Source organism: Bufo gargarizans, chromosome 6, assembly GCF_014858855.1.
Source record: "Bufo gargarizans isolate SCDJY-AF-19 chromosome 6, ASM1485885v1, whole genome shotgun sequence".
Lineage (NCBI taxonomy): Eukaryota > Metazoa > Chordata > Amphibia > Anura > Bufonidae > Bufo > Bufo gargarizans.
Window position 1 is genome coordinate 160,097,279 of NC_058085.1, and position 18,206 is coordinate 160,115,484.

The 18,206-nt window shown below is 42.6% G+C and overlaps 1 protein-coding gene across 1 annotated transcript in view; it reads right to left on the reverse strand.

Annotated features, from left to right (window-relative positions):
* Positions 1-2,699: 2,699 nt before the first annotated feature.
* Positions 2,700-18,206, reverse strand: part of ZSWIM8 (zinc finger SWIM-type containing 8) — a 111,824-nt gene continuing 96,317 nt past the window's right edge. The window contains 5 exon segments of the mRNA XM_044298870.1: positions 2,700-3,817; positions 11,420-11,598; positions 11,970-12,089; positions 15,226-15,399; positions 17,911-18,079. Of these exon segments, the coding sequence (XP_044154805.1) occupies positions 3,614-3,817; positions 11,420-11,598; positions 11,970-12,089; positions 15,226-15,399; positions 17,911-18,079 (846 nt within the window). The 3' untranslated portion in view covers positions 2,700-3,613.

Consider the following 18,206-nt stretch of genomic DNA (forward strand, 5'->3'; position numbering starts at 1 on the left):
GTGCTCCAATCCGTGAGAAGGTGGCCAGTGATGCATCCATGAAGGATCCATGTTTCACTGACTGTGCACAGCTGAAAAATAATTTTCAAAGATTCTCTTCTACCTAATGATCCATACAACACTGATAGCATCTGTAGTATTCCCAGACCCCTAGAATATAAGTGGTGGATCCGTGAACACTGATAAAATAGAGCATGCATCTGTGCTAACACGGACCGTGTGAATACACACATTACAATGAATGGGTACATGTGCTGTCTGTGGAACACGGACTTGTGAATGAGGCTTAAACTACACCACCATATGTGACTAGTTGTTAGTGCAGCTCTTTAAAAATGAGGTATATTGGAGGCAAATGACCCTGAAAATGTCATCACAACCACAAACCTTTCACTTACAAAAGTAGAAAGAGATGCTATAGATATGCAGATTTGTTGCAACATTGAGCACGTGTTGTAGGGAACTTTTAGAATAGATTCAGGATAAAGGCCTCTTGCACACGACCGTATGGCTTTTTCAGTATTTTGCGGTCCGCAAAAAAACGGATCCACAAAAAATACGGATGACATCCATGTGCATTGTTTTTTACGGAACAGCTGGCCCCTGATAGAACATGTCTTATCCTCATCCGTTATGCGGACAATAATAACACTGTTCTATAAACGGAAGGCATACGGAGTACCTTCTGTTTTTTTGCAGATCCATTGGGGGGGGGTTTGCAAGAGGCCTAAAGCTACAGATTTTTAAGTCTCAGCAAAGGGGGAAAAAAGGCAAGGCATGACTCACAGCCTATTATTACTAACAGGATAGTCTCAGAAGCCCCAGGGTGCTGCCACATGTTCAGGCTTTATGCAGTTTTTTTAAGCCAAAATCAGTAGTGGATCATATAGGGAGAGTAAGTATAAAAGGACAGATTTTACTATTTTCTTTTAATCCACTTGTGCCTTTGAAAAATTCATCAAACCTGGAGGCAGCACTTTAAGAAACTGGCTCCTGAATTTGCTCAGTTTGTATTTTAGAACACATCAAAAGATATACAGTATATGGCCACCTTCAGACTGATACAGTACAATACATGCAAAAAGGGATTTTCAAAACCACATTCACTTGTAGCATATCTGCTTGTTTTGTTGTGTATATGCACTGAATGTTTTCCTTTGCAAAGAGTGAAATCTACAGCAAAGTATGCATGTAAAGATCTGTATGCATTAGGCTTCACACTGGCGTTTTGGCTTTCCGTTTGAGATCCGTTCAGGGCTCTCACAAGCTGTCCAAAACGGATCAGTTTTGCATTCTGAATTGAAAAGTATCTGCTCAGAATGCATCAGTTTGCTTCAGTTCCCTCTCCATTCCGCTTTGGAGGCAGACACAAACGCTGCTTGCAGTTTTTTGGTGTCTGTCTGACAAAACAACCAAACGGATCCGTTCTGACACACAATGTAAGTTAATGGGGACGGATCCATTTTCTATGACACAATCTGGCACAATAGAAAACGGATCCTTCCTCTATTGAATTTCAATGGTGTTCAAGACTGATCCGTCTTGGCTATGTTAATGTTATTGACGGATCAGTCTGTGCACATCCATGACGGATCTGTACCAAACTAGAGTGTGAAAGTAGCCTAACATTCAAGCCTACTGGCATGCCATGTTTTGGAATCAGTCACTACACAGTGTGTTGTTTTTTGGGCAGTGGCCCCTTTATAAAGCAGAGTTTGGAGTCACTTCGGTTTTGTGGCAATACAACCTTTTTCTTTTTGCTGCATCTGAACTTACAGAAGGCATAAGAGTCACCACAAGTGTATATACAAATGGCTACCCTGGCCTCTCCTTTCCTGTGCTAGAGAATGATAACCAGTGGAGGTGAGGCAGGGTTTGGGCATGGCAACCTTTACGTCAAGCAAAAAGGTACCAGTCTCCATCAGAAGCGGGGAATAAAGATGATTATCGCATACAGAAGACCCATATAAGAACATCATCAGCTTGCTGTGCAGGGGCTGATTTTGTGCTAACAAGTTCCCTTTAAGTTACGTTATTCCACACCCCATCTGCAGCGCTTGTGTGGGTAGCAGTGTGTTATACTTGTTAAGACCATACTACATTCCAGCTGTCTTTGGCCTGTGAACATCTGGATGAATGGAGTCACTTATGCCCCTACAGCCAATATCTGGCCTGAATCATGACGTTTCAACAGTAACATGCTGCTTGTGAACAGGTCACCACTGAGACCAGTCATCGGCTGCAGCAGTACACACATGACCCCATTCTGTCGAGAAGGTTACAGGATGGGGACCGGAAGACCAACGAAGTGAGGCGGGAAGCAGGTGAAGGAGTTTTTCTACAGTTAGAACATGCTGCTGTCCACAGTTAGAAAGTTCCTAAAGTTGCACAACCCCTATTGACTGTGGATTCAGAGCCAGCTGTCAATTACTGAGCTGGACCACTCACTGGACTCTTGCAGGGAATACATCCCAGGATCTCACAAAAGATACTGCATATTAAGCTACTCAGCTCCTCTTTCTCTATAACATGATGGCTGCAGATAAGTTGGTCTATCAAAGATAATCTGTCAAATTGAATAGGCAATTTCAGATGTATGCAGCATTCTCAAAGGGGTAATAATCTAGCAGGGCTAGATACTGCATTTCCTAAGTTTTTCGAGGGGGTGTCTACTGAGAAACGTGAATAATAAGGCAAGGTTGATGTAAAGAATATTTTCCTTTTAATTAGGAAAACAAAAATAAGACGACAATGCATGTATCTACCAGGAAAACCAAAGAAAGGAGGATATTCTGCTTTCAGGGGAGGCAGAACACACATACTTAAATTTCCCAGTTGTCAAAAAACATTCCCCTTTCTGTTGCATTAAAACACATACCAAGTCCTTTAGGAAATACAGGAGAACAGTGTTTTACATATGCCTTGAAGGCTTCTTAGCTTTGAATATTGGCTGTGAGAAGAGCTGTTTAATTCAGGTATTATATGTACTGATGGAGGGGATACAGAATACACGTGTCAAATAAAAAGCCAAAATAAATATTTTGCATATGAACAAAAAAAACACGGAGACAAATGTACACTATGCAAAAAATCCTATTTAACAAATGAGAAGCAGACTTCAACAAAGCCCCAACCAATAACATCAAAGCCAGGGTAGGGTAAGTCAACCTGGGTCTTCTAATATAAGGAATGACACATTAGACATGTGAGCTGTAATGCATTAACTAAAATAGTGTATATAATCTTATATATTAAAAAAAATCCAACCTTGTACAAATAGTTCATACAACTGCTGCTCCGAGATCCACAACACATCATAGAGCTGGTTCACAAGTTCCACTGTTATGCCTCATTCACACAGTCGGTGATTCTGAACTAAAACCAGGTGCGGGTCTAAACACAGAACAGGTGCAGATCCGTCCCTTATACCTTATCCTGGTTTTGGCTCACAATCACTGATGTGTGGATGAGGCTTTACAGAGTAACCATCTAGCCCCGAGCCTGTGGTGGCGTCTAGTCCTTTTGCTCGGCTAGAGGTGAGCCCAAGTCCTGCAGATGGAAGCCGTGTGGTATGCTATTCACTTAAAGGGTGAAAGAAATGTCTCTTTTAGGGTCAAGGAGAATATGTGGCCATTTCCAGGGACACCCTCTGCCATAGCTCCTTGGTCTGTTTGCCTCTCTTCAGATTCTGTAGAATGTCATTGAACTGCATGGCTCCTAAAGGGGTGAGGCAAAATGCACTCCTTGCGCTGCGAATGGCGTTTACAAAGTCATCATAGTCCGCTGGGGTAAGATGTATTAAACGATGGTGAATGTACTGCAAAGAAACAGAAGCCACATTACAAACCATGTCTATGAACCGAGAAAACTACAGTGATAGGACAAAGCATTTGCCCGCTTCCTGGTGTCCCCCTTTTGTCACACTACAGTATTTCCTATAGACAAAATGTAATACATGTCAAAGAGAACCTGAGTGAACATATACGCTGTAATGATTCCAGGCTGGCCTGCTCTTAAATATGCATCTCAACAAAAGGGAAGGAAAACATCAATTTTATTGCAAAATTGTACCTTTATTGCCATTGTATAAATACTCATAATTAAAGGGAACCTGTCACCGGGATTTTGTGTATAGATCTGAGGACATGGGTTGCTAGATAGACGTTAGCACAACCGCAATACCCAGTCCCCATAGCTCTGTGTGCTTTTATTGTGTAAAAAAAACGATTTGATACATATGCAAATTAACCTGAGATGAGTCCTGTCCCTGACTCATCTCCCACACAGGACTCATCTCAGGTTAATTTGCATATGTATTAAATCGTTTTTTTTACACAATAAAAAGCACACAGAGCTATGGGGACTGGGTATTGCGGATGTGCTAGTGGCCATCTAGCAACCTATGTCCTCAGCTCTATACACAAAATCTCGGTGACAGGTTCCCTTTAAGCATGTTTGCTCATCCTGCTTAAAGTAAACATTTCTTTACAAAAATTGCTACCTGAAAACCATCAACAAGCTGCTATTTACAGATTTTTATCAGATCTGTCACTGTGTCTAAATAGTGCTGACCAGCCATGATCGGCAGGCTCAATGCAAGTATTAAAGTGTAACTGTCATATTTTATTTTATTTGCTAGTTTATTAGAGCTAGGCATGTATACCTGAGTGAGTCTGTCAATGATTGCCAAAATACCTTATAATAACAGCTTGCATTAATGTCCTCTGTCTCTTTCCACTGCTCCTTTAAAAGACAGTTGCTAGGGCTGGTTACAGCAAGTCTGTATGGGAAGTGAGGGAAAGCAGTTTTGGCCTCATAGAGCTGGCAGAGGAGCCATCTTGAGCAGGTCCTCATATTGTAAATGTTTAAGCAGCCGTAACTAAGGGAAAAACTCAAGGAAAACAGTGGTATGTGACGAAACTAAAGTTTGCTTTATGCATAATACTGCTGCAGCTTCTTTTTGTTTGTTTTTTTTAAAAAGAAAACATGACCGTTACCCTTTAAGAATTGTTGTGCTACTCCGATTAGTTGGATGTGAGCATCAGGTATCATGCATTAATGAGCCAAACTATCCCTCAACATCACCCTACAGCCACTTTTACCAACAAGAGACTTCTGGTTTATTTGGGATTTTTTGTTGCATTGCATGTTTTTCATTGCTGCAGGAGTCTGTTATGAAGAAATATACAATACGTTTTGGCATATTTTAGTCAGATTTTGTCACAAAGAAGTTTTGAAACAAAATCTGTGCCTTCTCCCCGCTCACGCCACTTTTCCAAGTTGGCAGAAAAACAGGCGGAGAAGAGGGCCAGCCGCCCGGCCCATCTCATATACCATTTTCTTTGCCACTTTATGGCATGGAAAATGGTCTCATAACTAAGTCAGAAAGGGAGTTTGCATAGTTTAAACCATGTCGCATGGCCAAAGTTATGTAGAGGCCTGCGCCTCTACATAACTTAGACACATCCGCCGCCAGCGCAAGGTTATTAAGACCGGCATATCAATTAACAGTCTTAATAAATTACTCCCTAGCTGCATAGTGAGGTGCAAAATGGATCTAAAACACAATCTGCCAAAAGGCATGCACACCCATTTTCCTGGCAAAATCATCACACACTTGGCTTGGTACATCTCCCCAAGTAACACTGGTACACATGCCATAACAGGAAATCTGAAAGTGCTTTTAAGGCCTCCACGATCGGTGCCCATGCATTGCGGACCGCAATTTGCAGTCCACATCCGGATCCCAGACCCATTCACTTGAATGGGGTGTGCGATCCATCTGTTCCGCAAAACGATAGAAGAAGTTCTATTTTTTGGCGTAACAGAAGCACGGAATGGAACCCCACAGAAGCACTACGGAGGGCTTCCGCGGGGTTCCGTTCCATGCTTCCATTCCGCAAAGCATCTCCGGATTTGCGGACCCATTCAAGTGAATGGGTCCGAATCCGTGATGCGGAATGCACACGGCCGGTGGCCCGTGTATTGCGGACCTGCCGTATGCAGGCCACAATACGGCCACAGCGGGGCAACAGCTGTGTGCAAGAAGCCTCAATGTTATTGTGTGATAGGCACTGGAACAAACACATGTATATATGTATTTTCTAATGTTAGTAACTGAAGGCAATGAATGTGGATGTGGCAGCAAACTACTACAAAGATGGGTTATGCTGAATGGTGTGCATCTACTGCTAATCTGAGCCAAACAAAAAAAAAATATGACTGTGCAACAGTGTTTGTCTCGCCGAATCCCGACATATTTGCCGGGTAACAGACCCCATTATAGTCAATGGGGCCACTGTGCATTCCGGTGACGTCCAGCAATGCCGGATCTGGAGAGCTCCAGAAGGCTGTTCTCTGCAGGAACAGCCTGACTGAACTCCTGCCGCAACTGTCAAACCAGCCTTACCCAAAAAGCAGAGCCTTCTTGAAAGTGCCAGTTTCTGATTTTGAATTTAGTTTTTTTTACTTCCTGCCTTCCAAAAGCGACAAAGCTTTTTTATTTGTTTTTGGGCTTGTTTTTTGCTGGACAAGTTGTACCTTGTAATGTCACCATTTAACCCCTTAAGGATGCAGCCTAGTTTGGTACTTAAAATTGCATTTATTTTTTATCTGACTAAATTCATCTGACTGTTTAAAAATATTTTTATTTTTTTTATTTTTTTTATGTCAACATAGCATTTTCTGGGAACGACAATGTGAAAAAAACCAACACATTTCCAACATTGTTTTTATGGCTTAGTGTCCACTGTGCCATAAAAATGACATAATTACTTTATTTTGCGGGTTAGTACAATTATGGAGATTATATTTATATGGGTTTTTTTTTTTTTTTTTTTGCTTTGTTTTACTTCTACTTAAAAATAAATAAAAAGCACTTTTTTTTGTGTTAACCACTTTCCAGCACGCACCTTACGTGTGCGGCGTATAACAGGTCTTCATAGAGGGCGCCCGTTCAGCTTCTGCCGAATACCTTCTGTTTTACACAGGAGACACCCTGAGGTATTTTTGACATTTAACCCCTGAGATGCCATGGTAAATAGCGACCATGGCATCTGAGGCATATTTTCCCGGAAGCGCCGCTCTCCCAGGATCGAATGAGACTTACGGTTGCTGAGACTTACGGTTGCTGTGGCAGCCTCGGGCCCTCTGAAAGTTCCTTGAACAGCTATATTCCTATCCTGATTATCTTGGCACGTGGGTGGCGTGAGCTGCTTCATTGTGGGCCTGGCTATCGTTATTATTCATGTTTCAAGTGTTCTATGTTTTAATCAATGTGACCACTTCTAGATCTGCTTTTTGTGGATGTTGCCATCTCAAGACTTCTGTTTGACTAACCCCTTTTTTTTGGGGGGGGGGGGTTCTGTTTTACACATCACTTATTCCCCTAGGTTGAATCCCATGAAAGAAAGCATCCATTGATGTGAAACTGCTGTAGGAAGATTTGTGTGCATCAAGTCATACCCGTGAAATGTACCCACTGTGGAGCGAATAAAAGAATGTGAATTTGTCCCAAGGCAAGGGCCATGCTGTTTCTTCCTGACTGATGAGTCCCCTGATGGACCCGCACTTGTTGGTAATTGTGCCGAGACAGTATAGGGATTGTTTAGGTTGCAACTAGGGGTGATTCCAGTGTTGTAGGGATTTTCCTTGCAGGTGGTGCCATGCAGTGTTGGGGTATTTAGGGTACAGTGTCAGGGGGTCCCTTCATCCTCCCTGTGCCATCTCATCAATTTTCTGCTCTATGCCCACTGTGGTACCCCTGTCTGCATCTCTTTGATTTTAATATTTATAGTTGTTGTTTGGCACCCCTATCTAATTTTAAAATATATTTTCAACAAAAGATATTTTAGCTCTGTGCCTTCTGTGATCGTATATTCCATATGGAGCCCTGCCCCATGGGAACATAATGAATCTCCCATAGATTGCAATGGTAATTCACTGCAGTCTACATGAGAAGCGATCTGAGGATCACATGTTCAAGGTGAACTTATGAAGAAAAGAAAAAACCCTCTAAAAAAAAAAAATTATATAATGTTAATAATCAATAGCATCGCCGCATCACAAAATGCCCAAATTATTACAATCTTAAAATATTTATCCTGTACACCGAATGGCATAATTGAAAAAAATAAAAATGGCCGATTTGCCATTTGTTTGTCGCTTTGACACAAAACAAAAAAAAGATTAAAAAGTGATCAAAAAGTAATACATACTCCTATCGTAAAAATAACTATAAAAAAAAGTTATGGGGGGGGACATAGGGAACACCCTAAAAACGAAACCCAGAAAACTGTGGTGGAATTGTGTGGTTTCTTTTTCCAGTTCCATTCCATTTGGAATTTTTTTTCAAGCTTTCCACTACAGTTCTCTGGGAATTATTTAAAATGGCCACACGCAACCTGTCCTAGAATGTTAGCAGGGCTAACTTGCAGAGCTGCCTAGTTGGGTGAAGGGGTCCACTCTACACATTATGCTCAGGCACTTGCATATACTACATGTTGGTGAGTTGTCCTCTCAGGCTGCTCAGTCATAATGACATATTGTAGGCAGGATCACATCATTACCCTCTATTGTAGAGCAATGCAGTGTAGGTAGCTCTACAAGTGGAGGCAACGAGTGCTGTTCACATTCTAGGACAAGTTGCTTGTGGCCATTTTATCTAATTCCCAGAGAACTCATTTAAATAATGAAATAATTTATTAGATCGGATCATTATGGATGCAGCAATACCAATTATGTATATAAAGTACCTAGCACCCCACAATTACATTTGTGGGGTGCCGATCAGTGGACAGAGGGCGCTTGCTCCCTCCCTTTGTCAAACTACTCTGATGCCATGGTTGCTCTTGACGGCAGCATCTGAGGGACTAATCGTCCATGATTGGCGTCGTCTCCGATCACGGACAATGCCAGCAGGTATCGGCTGTATAAAACAGCAGGCACCCACTGTATATGGCGCCCTGTTCAGATCTTTGAGAAGACACCATGTTTCAAAACCTGACATCCAATGTACATGTAAAATGGATGTCAGGATAGGGTTAAGTTGAATATTTCATGTTCTCATGAAGGGAATTAAAAAAAATCACGGGCACCAAATGCTATTTAAGAGCTTCATAATGTAGTCATTTATTAGTCTATTTCCAGGAAACAGAAAAGGAACATACTGTGAAGATTAAAAAACCATTAAAATATTTGATAGCTGTTTAGTAAGGCCTGCACTAAGATCATCTACCATTACTGGAATGTACAGACAGAATATCCTGCATAATAATATATCATGATATGTTAGACTTCAGCTTAACAATAACCAGTAAACAGGACTACCAGTCCATCCAGTGGTTCACAGCCACAAACCTGAAGATCGGCTACTGTCCTATCTGAATAGTGACAGACATGCTGATTTCCACAGATATTTGTGAATATGCTGAAGATTAGTTTGTCAAACTCACAGTTATTAATAGGTGCAGCAAAACTGCAAGCGCTATAGCCAAGGAGTTCAATGTATTCATCAGATGAAAACACCCCATACTTCCTGCCATTGATTAACAGCTTTCTCCCTATCTACAGTAATAGGGGAAACTTTGGAAAGGAGCCCACATCTCTTCAATATACTGGACTCCTACATCATAGCTCTCCTTACCCCCTACTTGTAGACTCTTTACAGCTTGTTATATATAACACTTTTAGCATGCCAGAACACTAAAGCTGCTTTCACATGGCCATCTCTGGTCCATAAAACACACTCATTTGAGCTGAAATATAGTGAAACTGATAACTGTGCAGCTAAACTTAAATGGTCGCTAACCTTTCACACAACTTTGCATAAAGCAATAGTAGGAGTGACCACAAGAAACTTTGTAATATGTTTTATCAGTGAGAAACGTCTAGTTCTCAAGTTCTCAGCTGCCTACCAGCCCCAACCCCCACACAAGTTGCTTTTCACTTTGAAAAATGCCTTTTTCCCACCCAGGATGGATCATCTCTGCAGGAGGATCATATTACAACATGTCAATGCAAGTCTATAGAGAGAGGGGAGGGGGGAGGAGTGAGAGTGAGCTAAGGAGATAGGAGACTGTGCAGCTACATAGGAAGGATATAGCTCAGCACAGGTGCTTCATGGACAAAAATACAGATCAGTACTTCTCTGTAATGTCCTCCATTATCCTAAGGCCCCTTTCAGATGAGCAGGTGTCACGCTGCGGACTCGCAGCACAGCACCCGGCCTTACCTTCCAGCATTGCCGGGGTCACATAGCATTATACTGATTTATGATGCTATGTAACCCTTAGAGGTCTGGAATTTACTGGATAACACTAACGTAATACTGTCAGTGTTATTCAATACATTCCAGAACTCTAAGGGTTACATAGCATCATAAATCAATATAATGAAATGTGACCCGGTCAGGCCAGGTGCTCTGCTGTAAGTCCGCAACGCGACACCCGCCTGTCTGAAAGGGGCCTAAGTCTAAGTCTGCTTCTCTGTGACTGTGAAGACAGTAAGGCTAGGTCTACACGACGACATTTGTTGCGCGACAAAAAGTCGTGCGACAAATAGGGCGCAACATTTGGTTGCACTAATGTTGCGCAACAATTTTTATAATGGCAGTCTATGGTGTCGCACTGCAACATGCGACATGCTGCGACTGCGACAGTCGCAGAAAAATCCATCTCGAATGGATTTTCTGCGACTGTCGCAGTCACAGCATGTCGCATGTTGCAGTGCGACAGCATAGACTGCCATTATAAAAATTGTCGTGCGACATTAGTGCAACAAAATGTCGCGCGACAAATGTCGTTGTGTAGACCTAGCCTTAGGAAGGAGATTCTCCTCTACTTTTCTGTGTGTGCAGTGGATGGCAGCTAGTCTCCACCCACCATGTCTTAGAAAACATCAAACCAATTTTTTTTTAGCAAGCACAGAAGAAAACTGCAAACAAATGCTAGATAGAAGTGATATAGTGGCCAGAAATAGCAGGGTGGTCGTAACCATGGAAATAAGCAGTGTATAATGTGATGGAAGAATTAGTCTAGCCAGCAAAGGAGGCAATATGGACAATCGCAATACATTAGTAAGTGTCTCGTATTAACTTTCTCTACATGATAAATGCCATTTGCGGAAGTGACACAAACCCTTTAAGGTGAGGAAGCTGATAGAAGGTGAGGTACCACACTGGAACCTTCCCTTACAGGCAGACCTATCAGTCTGAAGCACTGCTCATTATCCATAGTATTGGGCATAGTGTAAACGCAGTGCCTCCCCACTTGTTGATCTCAAGGAGTGTCATAAACTAGACTGACCCATGCAATTATTTTCTGGGCTACTAGAAATATAAATTGGGATCATCACAAACTATTTTTTTAAATAATTTCAGAATAATGTATGCATTCTCAAACTTACTACAACATTAAGTTACCTGCATGTAAGACTGCTGACAGCGCTGCACCAGCTGATGGAAGGCAGGGGTACGCAGGTGGTTATGGATGTGGGCAGGGTTAAGCCGCTGAAGTGCCTCCATAATAATCTCCTGTAGTACGAATGGGCTCAGCACACCTTTGGCTGCTCCGACGCAGAACTGGTGCACATAATTGACACCTGTGGAAAGTGAAAAAGAATACTAAATGCAGAACACAATAGCTGGAATCTGAAATATGGCAAAAACGCAGGCATCCGAGACGAAAAACCATTAACCCATAAGTGCCCATTGGTATTGTGAAAGACTACATGATGCTCAATGTCATTTTATTCTGGTCAACAAGCCCCAGCTGTCGGCCACATGCATTCTCTGAAAAGGTCAGTTATCACAGGATGCATAAATGTAGACTCATTACCGGAGGAAAAAGGCTTCGGCAATTGAAAATGATTGGTATTCATGGCATTCAGCAAAAGATTACTTAGTTCAGCTGAAAGGACCACAGTATGCTAGTCACAAGGTCCTCTAATCCATTACCACAACCTGTCCTTACCTAACTTGGCAGCTAGACTCAGCAGCCACTTGACGTCCTCAGTGTATGGGGGGCTTCTGGAGAAGTTGTTGGGGTGGTCATTGTGGGCTCTACGACCCAACATCTCTAATGCCAGCATCCCTGATGGAAATATAGCAAATACAATGAACAGTACGTATTTAGTAATGACAGATGTAATCCACATGAACCCATCAGATTTTTACCACCTATAATGTCGGACATTTTTAACTGTACATCAATTGAGTCTCAGATAGTCAGAAATACACCTCCTGAGACTAATGCGCTTTCCCTCCCCCACATATTATACTGCAGCTTAGCCGCCATGTATAAGGAGAAGCACATTACTAGTCCAGTCATTAGTCAAGGGCTAGAGAGTGGATCTCTAAGGGCCAGTTCACACACAGTTTTTTGGTGCTGATTTTAGAGTGTTTCTGCCTCAAAATCAGCGTCATATCAATGGGAAGCAGCACTTGTGAAAAGCAGCAGCATGTCCTATCTTGGGCCAGAATCAGCGCTGAATCTCAAGAGGATAGATCATCAGTTTAAAAAAATGAAGAACCCCTTTAAATCTGTATAGCACCACCTGCTTGGCACATTTTAGGAATTAATCATACTTTAAATATGTCAATATACTTTTGTCCCTTAGAGGGGTTGTCAAAATTGCATTTATTTTTTTTTGTGGCAAACTGCAGGGAGGCAGTTAAAATAAAAATAAAAATGAAGCTCCATTTGCATACACAATTAAATGGCATTAGAAAAATGATCTTTATCAAATAAAATACCATTACCAACTGAGACCAAATTCTCAGATTTTATGATGATCTCCCCTGTCCCAGAGGGTCAAGTAGCCCTGAAGTTCTTCAGACTTTCCACTGCACACCCCTGTGTATTACCGCTGAATATCTGTTAGACCAATGTCTAATAAATCAGCGGTTTCCACTTCTCAAAGAATCTCCTTGCATGTTTTCTATGGTAATCTTCTTTAATAGTTTCTGTCAACTCAATAATTGTGGGGGGAGGGTTGAGGGGTTGGTTTTAGCCAATATTGGAAAATATTTCTCATAGGTGCTAGAAGTATTACAAGTATCAAGTCTATTACATCATCTGAAGAAAAAGAATGGAAGAGAAGAACTAGGGGGTCCACAGGTTGTGTGACAGCCCCTAGGGAAGCTATGTAGTATGAGCACTGCATGCAGAACTTTCGTCTCCGCTCAAATATGTTCTGAGCGGACACCGAAGAGACCCCCATCATAGTCTATGGGGTCTTTCGGCTCCATTACGCTTAGTTAGGTCTCAGTTATCTACAGAATCCGTTCTCCTGCTCCTCAACGGAGCCGGAAAACGGAAAGGAGAAACGGTGATGTGAATGAGGCCTAAATTAACCTGAGGTTTACTCAGAAACAGAAGCACATCATCCGCAAATAAAATGATACACAATTCGCCTGTACTTATCCAGATCCTTCCAAATACCTATCCAAAGGTTCCGCTGTCAAATTAAAATGTACAAGTGACAGTGGACACCTCGGACATGTGCCCTTAGTTAATTAAAAAGGGTCTGGAAAAGAGGACTCAGGTGTACATTCATGCTGTGGGAGTGCCATACATGCCCAAAAGAAGGGTTCAGAAATGATCTATGATGCCCATTTTGTCTAATTAAAACATTATAAGGCTACTTTCACACTAGTGTTTTTTGCGGATCCGTCATGGATCTGCAAAAACTCTTCTGTTACAATAATATAACCGCCTGCATCCGTCATGAACGTATACGGTTGTATTATGTCTTCTATAGCCAAGACGGATTAGTTATGAACACCACTGAAATTAAATGGGGGATGGATCCGTTTTCTATCGTGTCAGATCAGTCTTGCTTCACACCACATCACGGACAGAAAAACGCAGCTTGCAGCATTATTCTGTCCGCGATGGGGATGCAACCAAATGGAACGGAATGCATTTTGGAGCATTCAGTTTCGTTCAGTTTTGTCCCCATTGACAATGAATGGGTGCAAAACTGAAGCGTTTTCTTACGCTATTGAGATCATATGACAGATCTTAAAGGGACACTGACAGGACCAATAATCATATTTAGCTATATATATGACAGTACAGGTCTTCTAAAGTGTATTAAAATCATATAAGTATCCCCCCTGTCCACCTTATAAATACAGTAAACTGAAGTTTTATAACCTGGTAGAAGCGTCTTCTTTCTGCCCAAGGGGCAGCGTTTCATCTCCACTTGCGCCCAGCCAGCCGCCCCCAACTGCCGTTTTGAAGCGCCGCCCAGCTTATCAATATTCACTTCGCCGATGCCCATAGGATTGTATTGGGCATGCGCCGGATCTTGTGACGTCGGGGACAGTAGTAGCCGCCCAGCGAAGTGAATATTGATGAGCTGGGCGGCGCTTCAAAACGGCAGTTGGGGGCGGCTGGCTGGGCGCAAGTGGAGATGAAATGCCGCCCCTTGGGCAGAATAAAGACGCTTCTACCAGGTTATAAAACTTCAGTTTACTGTATTTATAAGGTGAACAGGGGGGATACTTATATGATTTTAATACACTTTAGAAGACTTGTACTGTCATATATATACCTAAATATGCTTATTGGGCCTGTCAGTGTCCCTTCATTAGTGGAAACGAAAACACTAGTGTGAAAGTAGCCTTAAATGCTTTTTCGGCATCCAGGGGAATTCGGATTTATCTAGTTGGGGATGAGACTAAACTCTAATGCTATCAGAAGGTTTCCAATATTTGTAACTGGCACCCTCTCTTTCAATGCAGCGGTGATACTTCTGCAGCCAATCAATCAATGGCCTCAGCAGTCTTGTGCCATAGACCCCTGAAGGCAGTGATCGGCTTCAGTGTATATGGGAACACTTTTGCCTGAAGCTTTGACAAAGGTGTTTTATCAAAATTCATAGCCTTTTAATACTGTGTATTATGCACATGGACTTTTTCATGCATTGAAAATAAATGTTTTATAGGACTCCTGGGTGTTCATTGTCTCACTCCTTCCAAACACAGTGTCCCACCTGTCCATGGATTGTGTCTGGTGTTGCAGCTCGTCTCCACTTCAGAAACTATGGACGGGTGCTGCGCTGTATTTGTAAGAAAGCAGCCATGTTTTTTTAACCCTGGCCATGGTATCTTCAGCCTACCACTGAGGCCACGATGCAGCTAATAGTGGTTGTAATTGAAACGAAAAAGAAAAGAAAAACATTCCAAAAGTGAACACCCCCTCGTCCTGCACAATGACTTACCGACACGATAGGCAGAGTGGAGGTAGTGTAAGCACTGGGGGCTGACGGGCTGACTGTGCTGCTCATCCTCCACAGGGAAGCTCCCTGTAACCAGCTGGGTGGGTTGAGTGGTTAGTGTTGTCAGGGTAGTGCCAGGGATTGCTGGAAATGTAGTTCCTGTGTGAACGCTCCCTACTGGAATCAAGAAAAGGAACAATGTGATCAGAGGCCATTATTACACCCAACCTTTGTTAACCAGAAGTGTAACAGATCAGGAGACCGCTCTTCAAAAACTCATTCTGTAACAGAATTCAGTAAGGGGCGTCTGTCACCAGGAAATTCACTGTTAAGGGCCCCTTTACACATGTCCAGTGATCCGATTCCGTTTAGCTCCAGCTTGAAGCATAAAATGCCAGAGGGAAACGGCAGCCTGAACTGATCCCACGGTTTTCTATGCTGCATGCTCAGTTTTTCTGTGTGGCGCTATCACTGACATGCAGTAAATATTCGTCAGTTGTGTCCGGCCCCTGGCCTGAAGTAGCTGGCCGGACACAACTGATAGATGTAAAGCGGGCCTAAACCAGACAACATGCCTTGAAGGACTAGCTCAGGTGAATGTAAGGATACTTTTACTTGGTAACCGGTTGCTTCATTTTGGAGAAAAAGTACTTTTAATCTGTATGCAAATGAGCAGTTAAAACCGATTGTTTGAAGTTATCCCCTATCCTACCACTGGGACCCCCACCAACCACGATAACGGGGGCCCTGTACCCCCTTGCAGCCCCCCTTAACTGAACAGAGTGGCCGGTCACACATGCGTGTTACGGAAGCTCTGTGAATAAAGGTGTAGACTATAATGACTCAGGATCAGAACAATATATGTAATGCATTTACATCTATGGTTGTATTCACAAGACAGTGGGCATTTTGTGGTCTTCAAAACACGTATAAGCAAACAATACGGATGATGTCCACATTGCATCCGGTTTTTTTTTGTTGCAGACCCATTGTAGCGATGCCTATTCTTGTCCATTTTATTTTCTCCATAATCTATTGCGATATCATATCGTTATCATTGGTGGTGGTCCAACCTCTGGGACCCCACTGATCCGGGGAATGAAGGGTCACAGTGCTACATCCCGTTCCCCGTTTTTTCCTGCACAGCGCTCCAGACCACCCAACTGTGCAGGTAAAAACAGTGAAGGGGAAGCAGAAGTAAATCTGCAGCCTCATAGCTCATATTGGTAGGTCCTAGTGATATGCCATCCATTTATAAAATGGGAATACTGCTTTACACCGCAAATTATTATGCAAATTGGATTTAAGTGTCATAAAGATGTAATTTTTTGTTTTTCAGTTAAACTCATGGATGGTATTGTGTCTCATGGCTCTTGGGTCACTGAAATTAATCTCAAACACCAGTGATAATAAGTTTGACAGGTGAGCCCAATTAAAGGAAAACTACCTAAAGGGGTTGTCCGGGTTCACAGATGAACCTGGATCTAACCTTTTTTTTTTACTGGTCCTCAAGTGACGCCTTCCAAGTGTTGATTGACAGGGCCAGGCATCGTTCGCATCCTTCTGCCTGCCCTGGGGATATCTAGCACCGTTCAGTATTCTGCACAGGCGCGGTGAGGAAGCTGCCATCCTGTGAGCGGCCTTCCCTCACTGCGCCTGCGCAGAATACCGAACGGCGCAAGATTTCCCCAGGGCAGGCAGAAGGATACGAACGATGCCTAGCCCTGTCAATCAACACTTGGAAGGCGAGACTTGAGGTGGGGGCCGGGAGCCTCTAGGTGCCGGAGCAACGTGCCCCCCCTGCTCCTAGAAGCTCAGTTACATGTTATAAAAGTAAGAATTCTACAGTAACGGGGACACGGATAATTATTAGAATAGCAGAGTTAGGTGCAGCTGACATTACCACATCGCTAATGTAATACTGAAATTCTAGTGACAGAAACCCTTTAACATGTAACTTGGCCTGTTGAGATATTTTTGATTGAAATAGCTTTTGATTTCAGTAAATGTGACCTCTTAATGGTATAAACTTAAGAAATGACCATTTTCAGTTCTTTACAGCCTATAAAATGTTTTGAAACCGCCGTGCGGAATAATTTGGAACAGCACTGAAAAAAACACTTATCATTGGGAGGTTTGTTCGATTAAATTTGATTTATACTCTTAACGGTTGATGACGTGAAAATGATACTGTGTCATTTGCATCAACCATTTAGGAAAATCAGAGAAAAAAACAATATAATTTTTCATACATGATCCCATTTCATGCTTAAAAAAATCCACTGCTGAGAACAGCTTTAAACTGGTAAACCTGGCTGCCTGGAAATGACGATAAGGAGACTAAGGAAAAAAGAAAATCCATACATGGTGAATGGTGGGGGGGGGGGGGGGGGGGACACAAATCAATCTACAAATGAAATGTTCAGTTTATGATACAACATAAATATTGTCATATAAATAACTGAGTGGTAATAACGCATGTGAAGCTCGGCCTCAATCCCCTCACAAGCATAACCAGAGATAACTTCCTCTGAAGTAGAATCTGAATTGGCGTTGCTATGGCAACAAATCCAACCCGCATCGGCAGTGAAGGATTATAGCAGCACCTAGTGGTATCACAGGGGCACAACGGTGTGAAACGCCAGTGTCAAGTTCCTTCTGGAGGATTGGTCATTGAGGCTTACTCACTTGCTACGTTGGATGTTAGCGACAGCCCTGCTTCTGTATGATAAGGATGGACAGCAATCTGTGTCATTGAAGGGACAGGAGCCCCCGGAAAAGACACAGCTGTAGCTGCAATAGAAGGAGTTGTTACTGTGTAGGGATACTGGGCTCCGATGAACGCTGGATGAACGCCCTGCAAAGAAAAGCAAAATGATAGTCATTAGCCGCTGCACATTAGCCTTGCCGTCTGACCTACAAGCTAATCGTACCCAACTGATTACAATGTATGCTCTATCCTCCGAAATGGTTTTCACTAAATT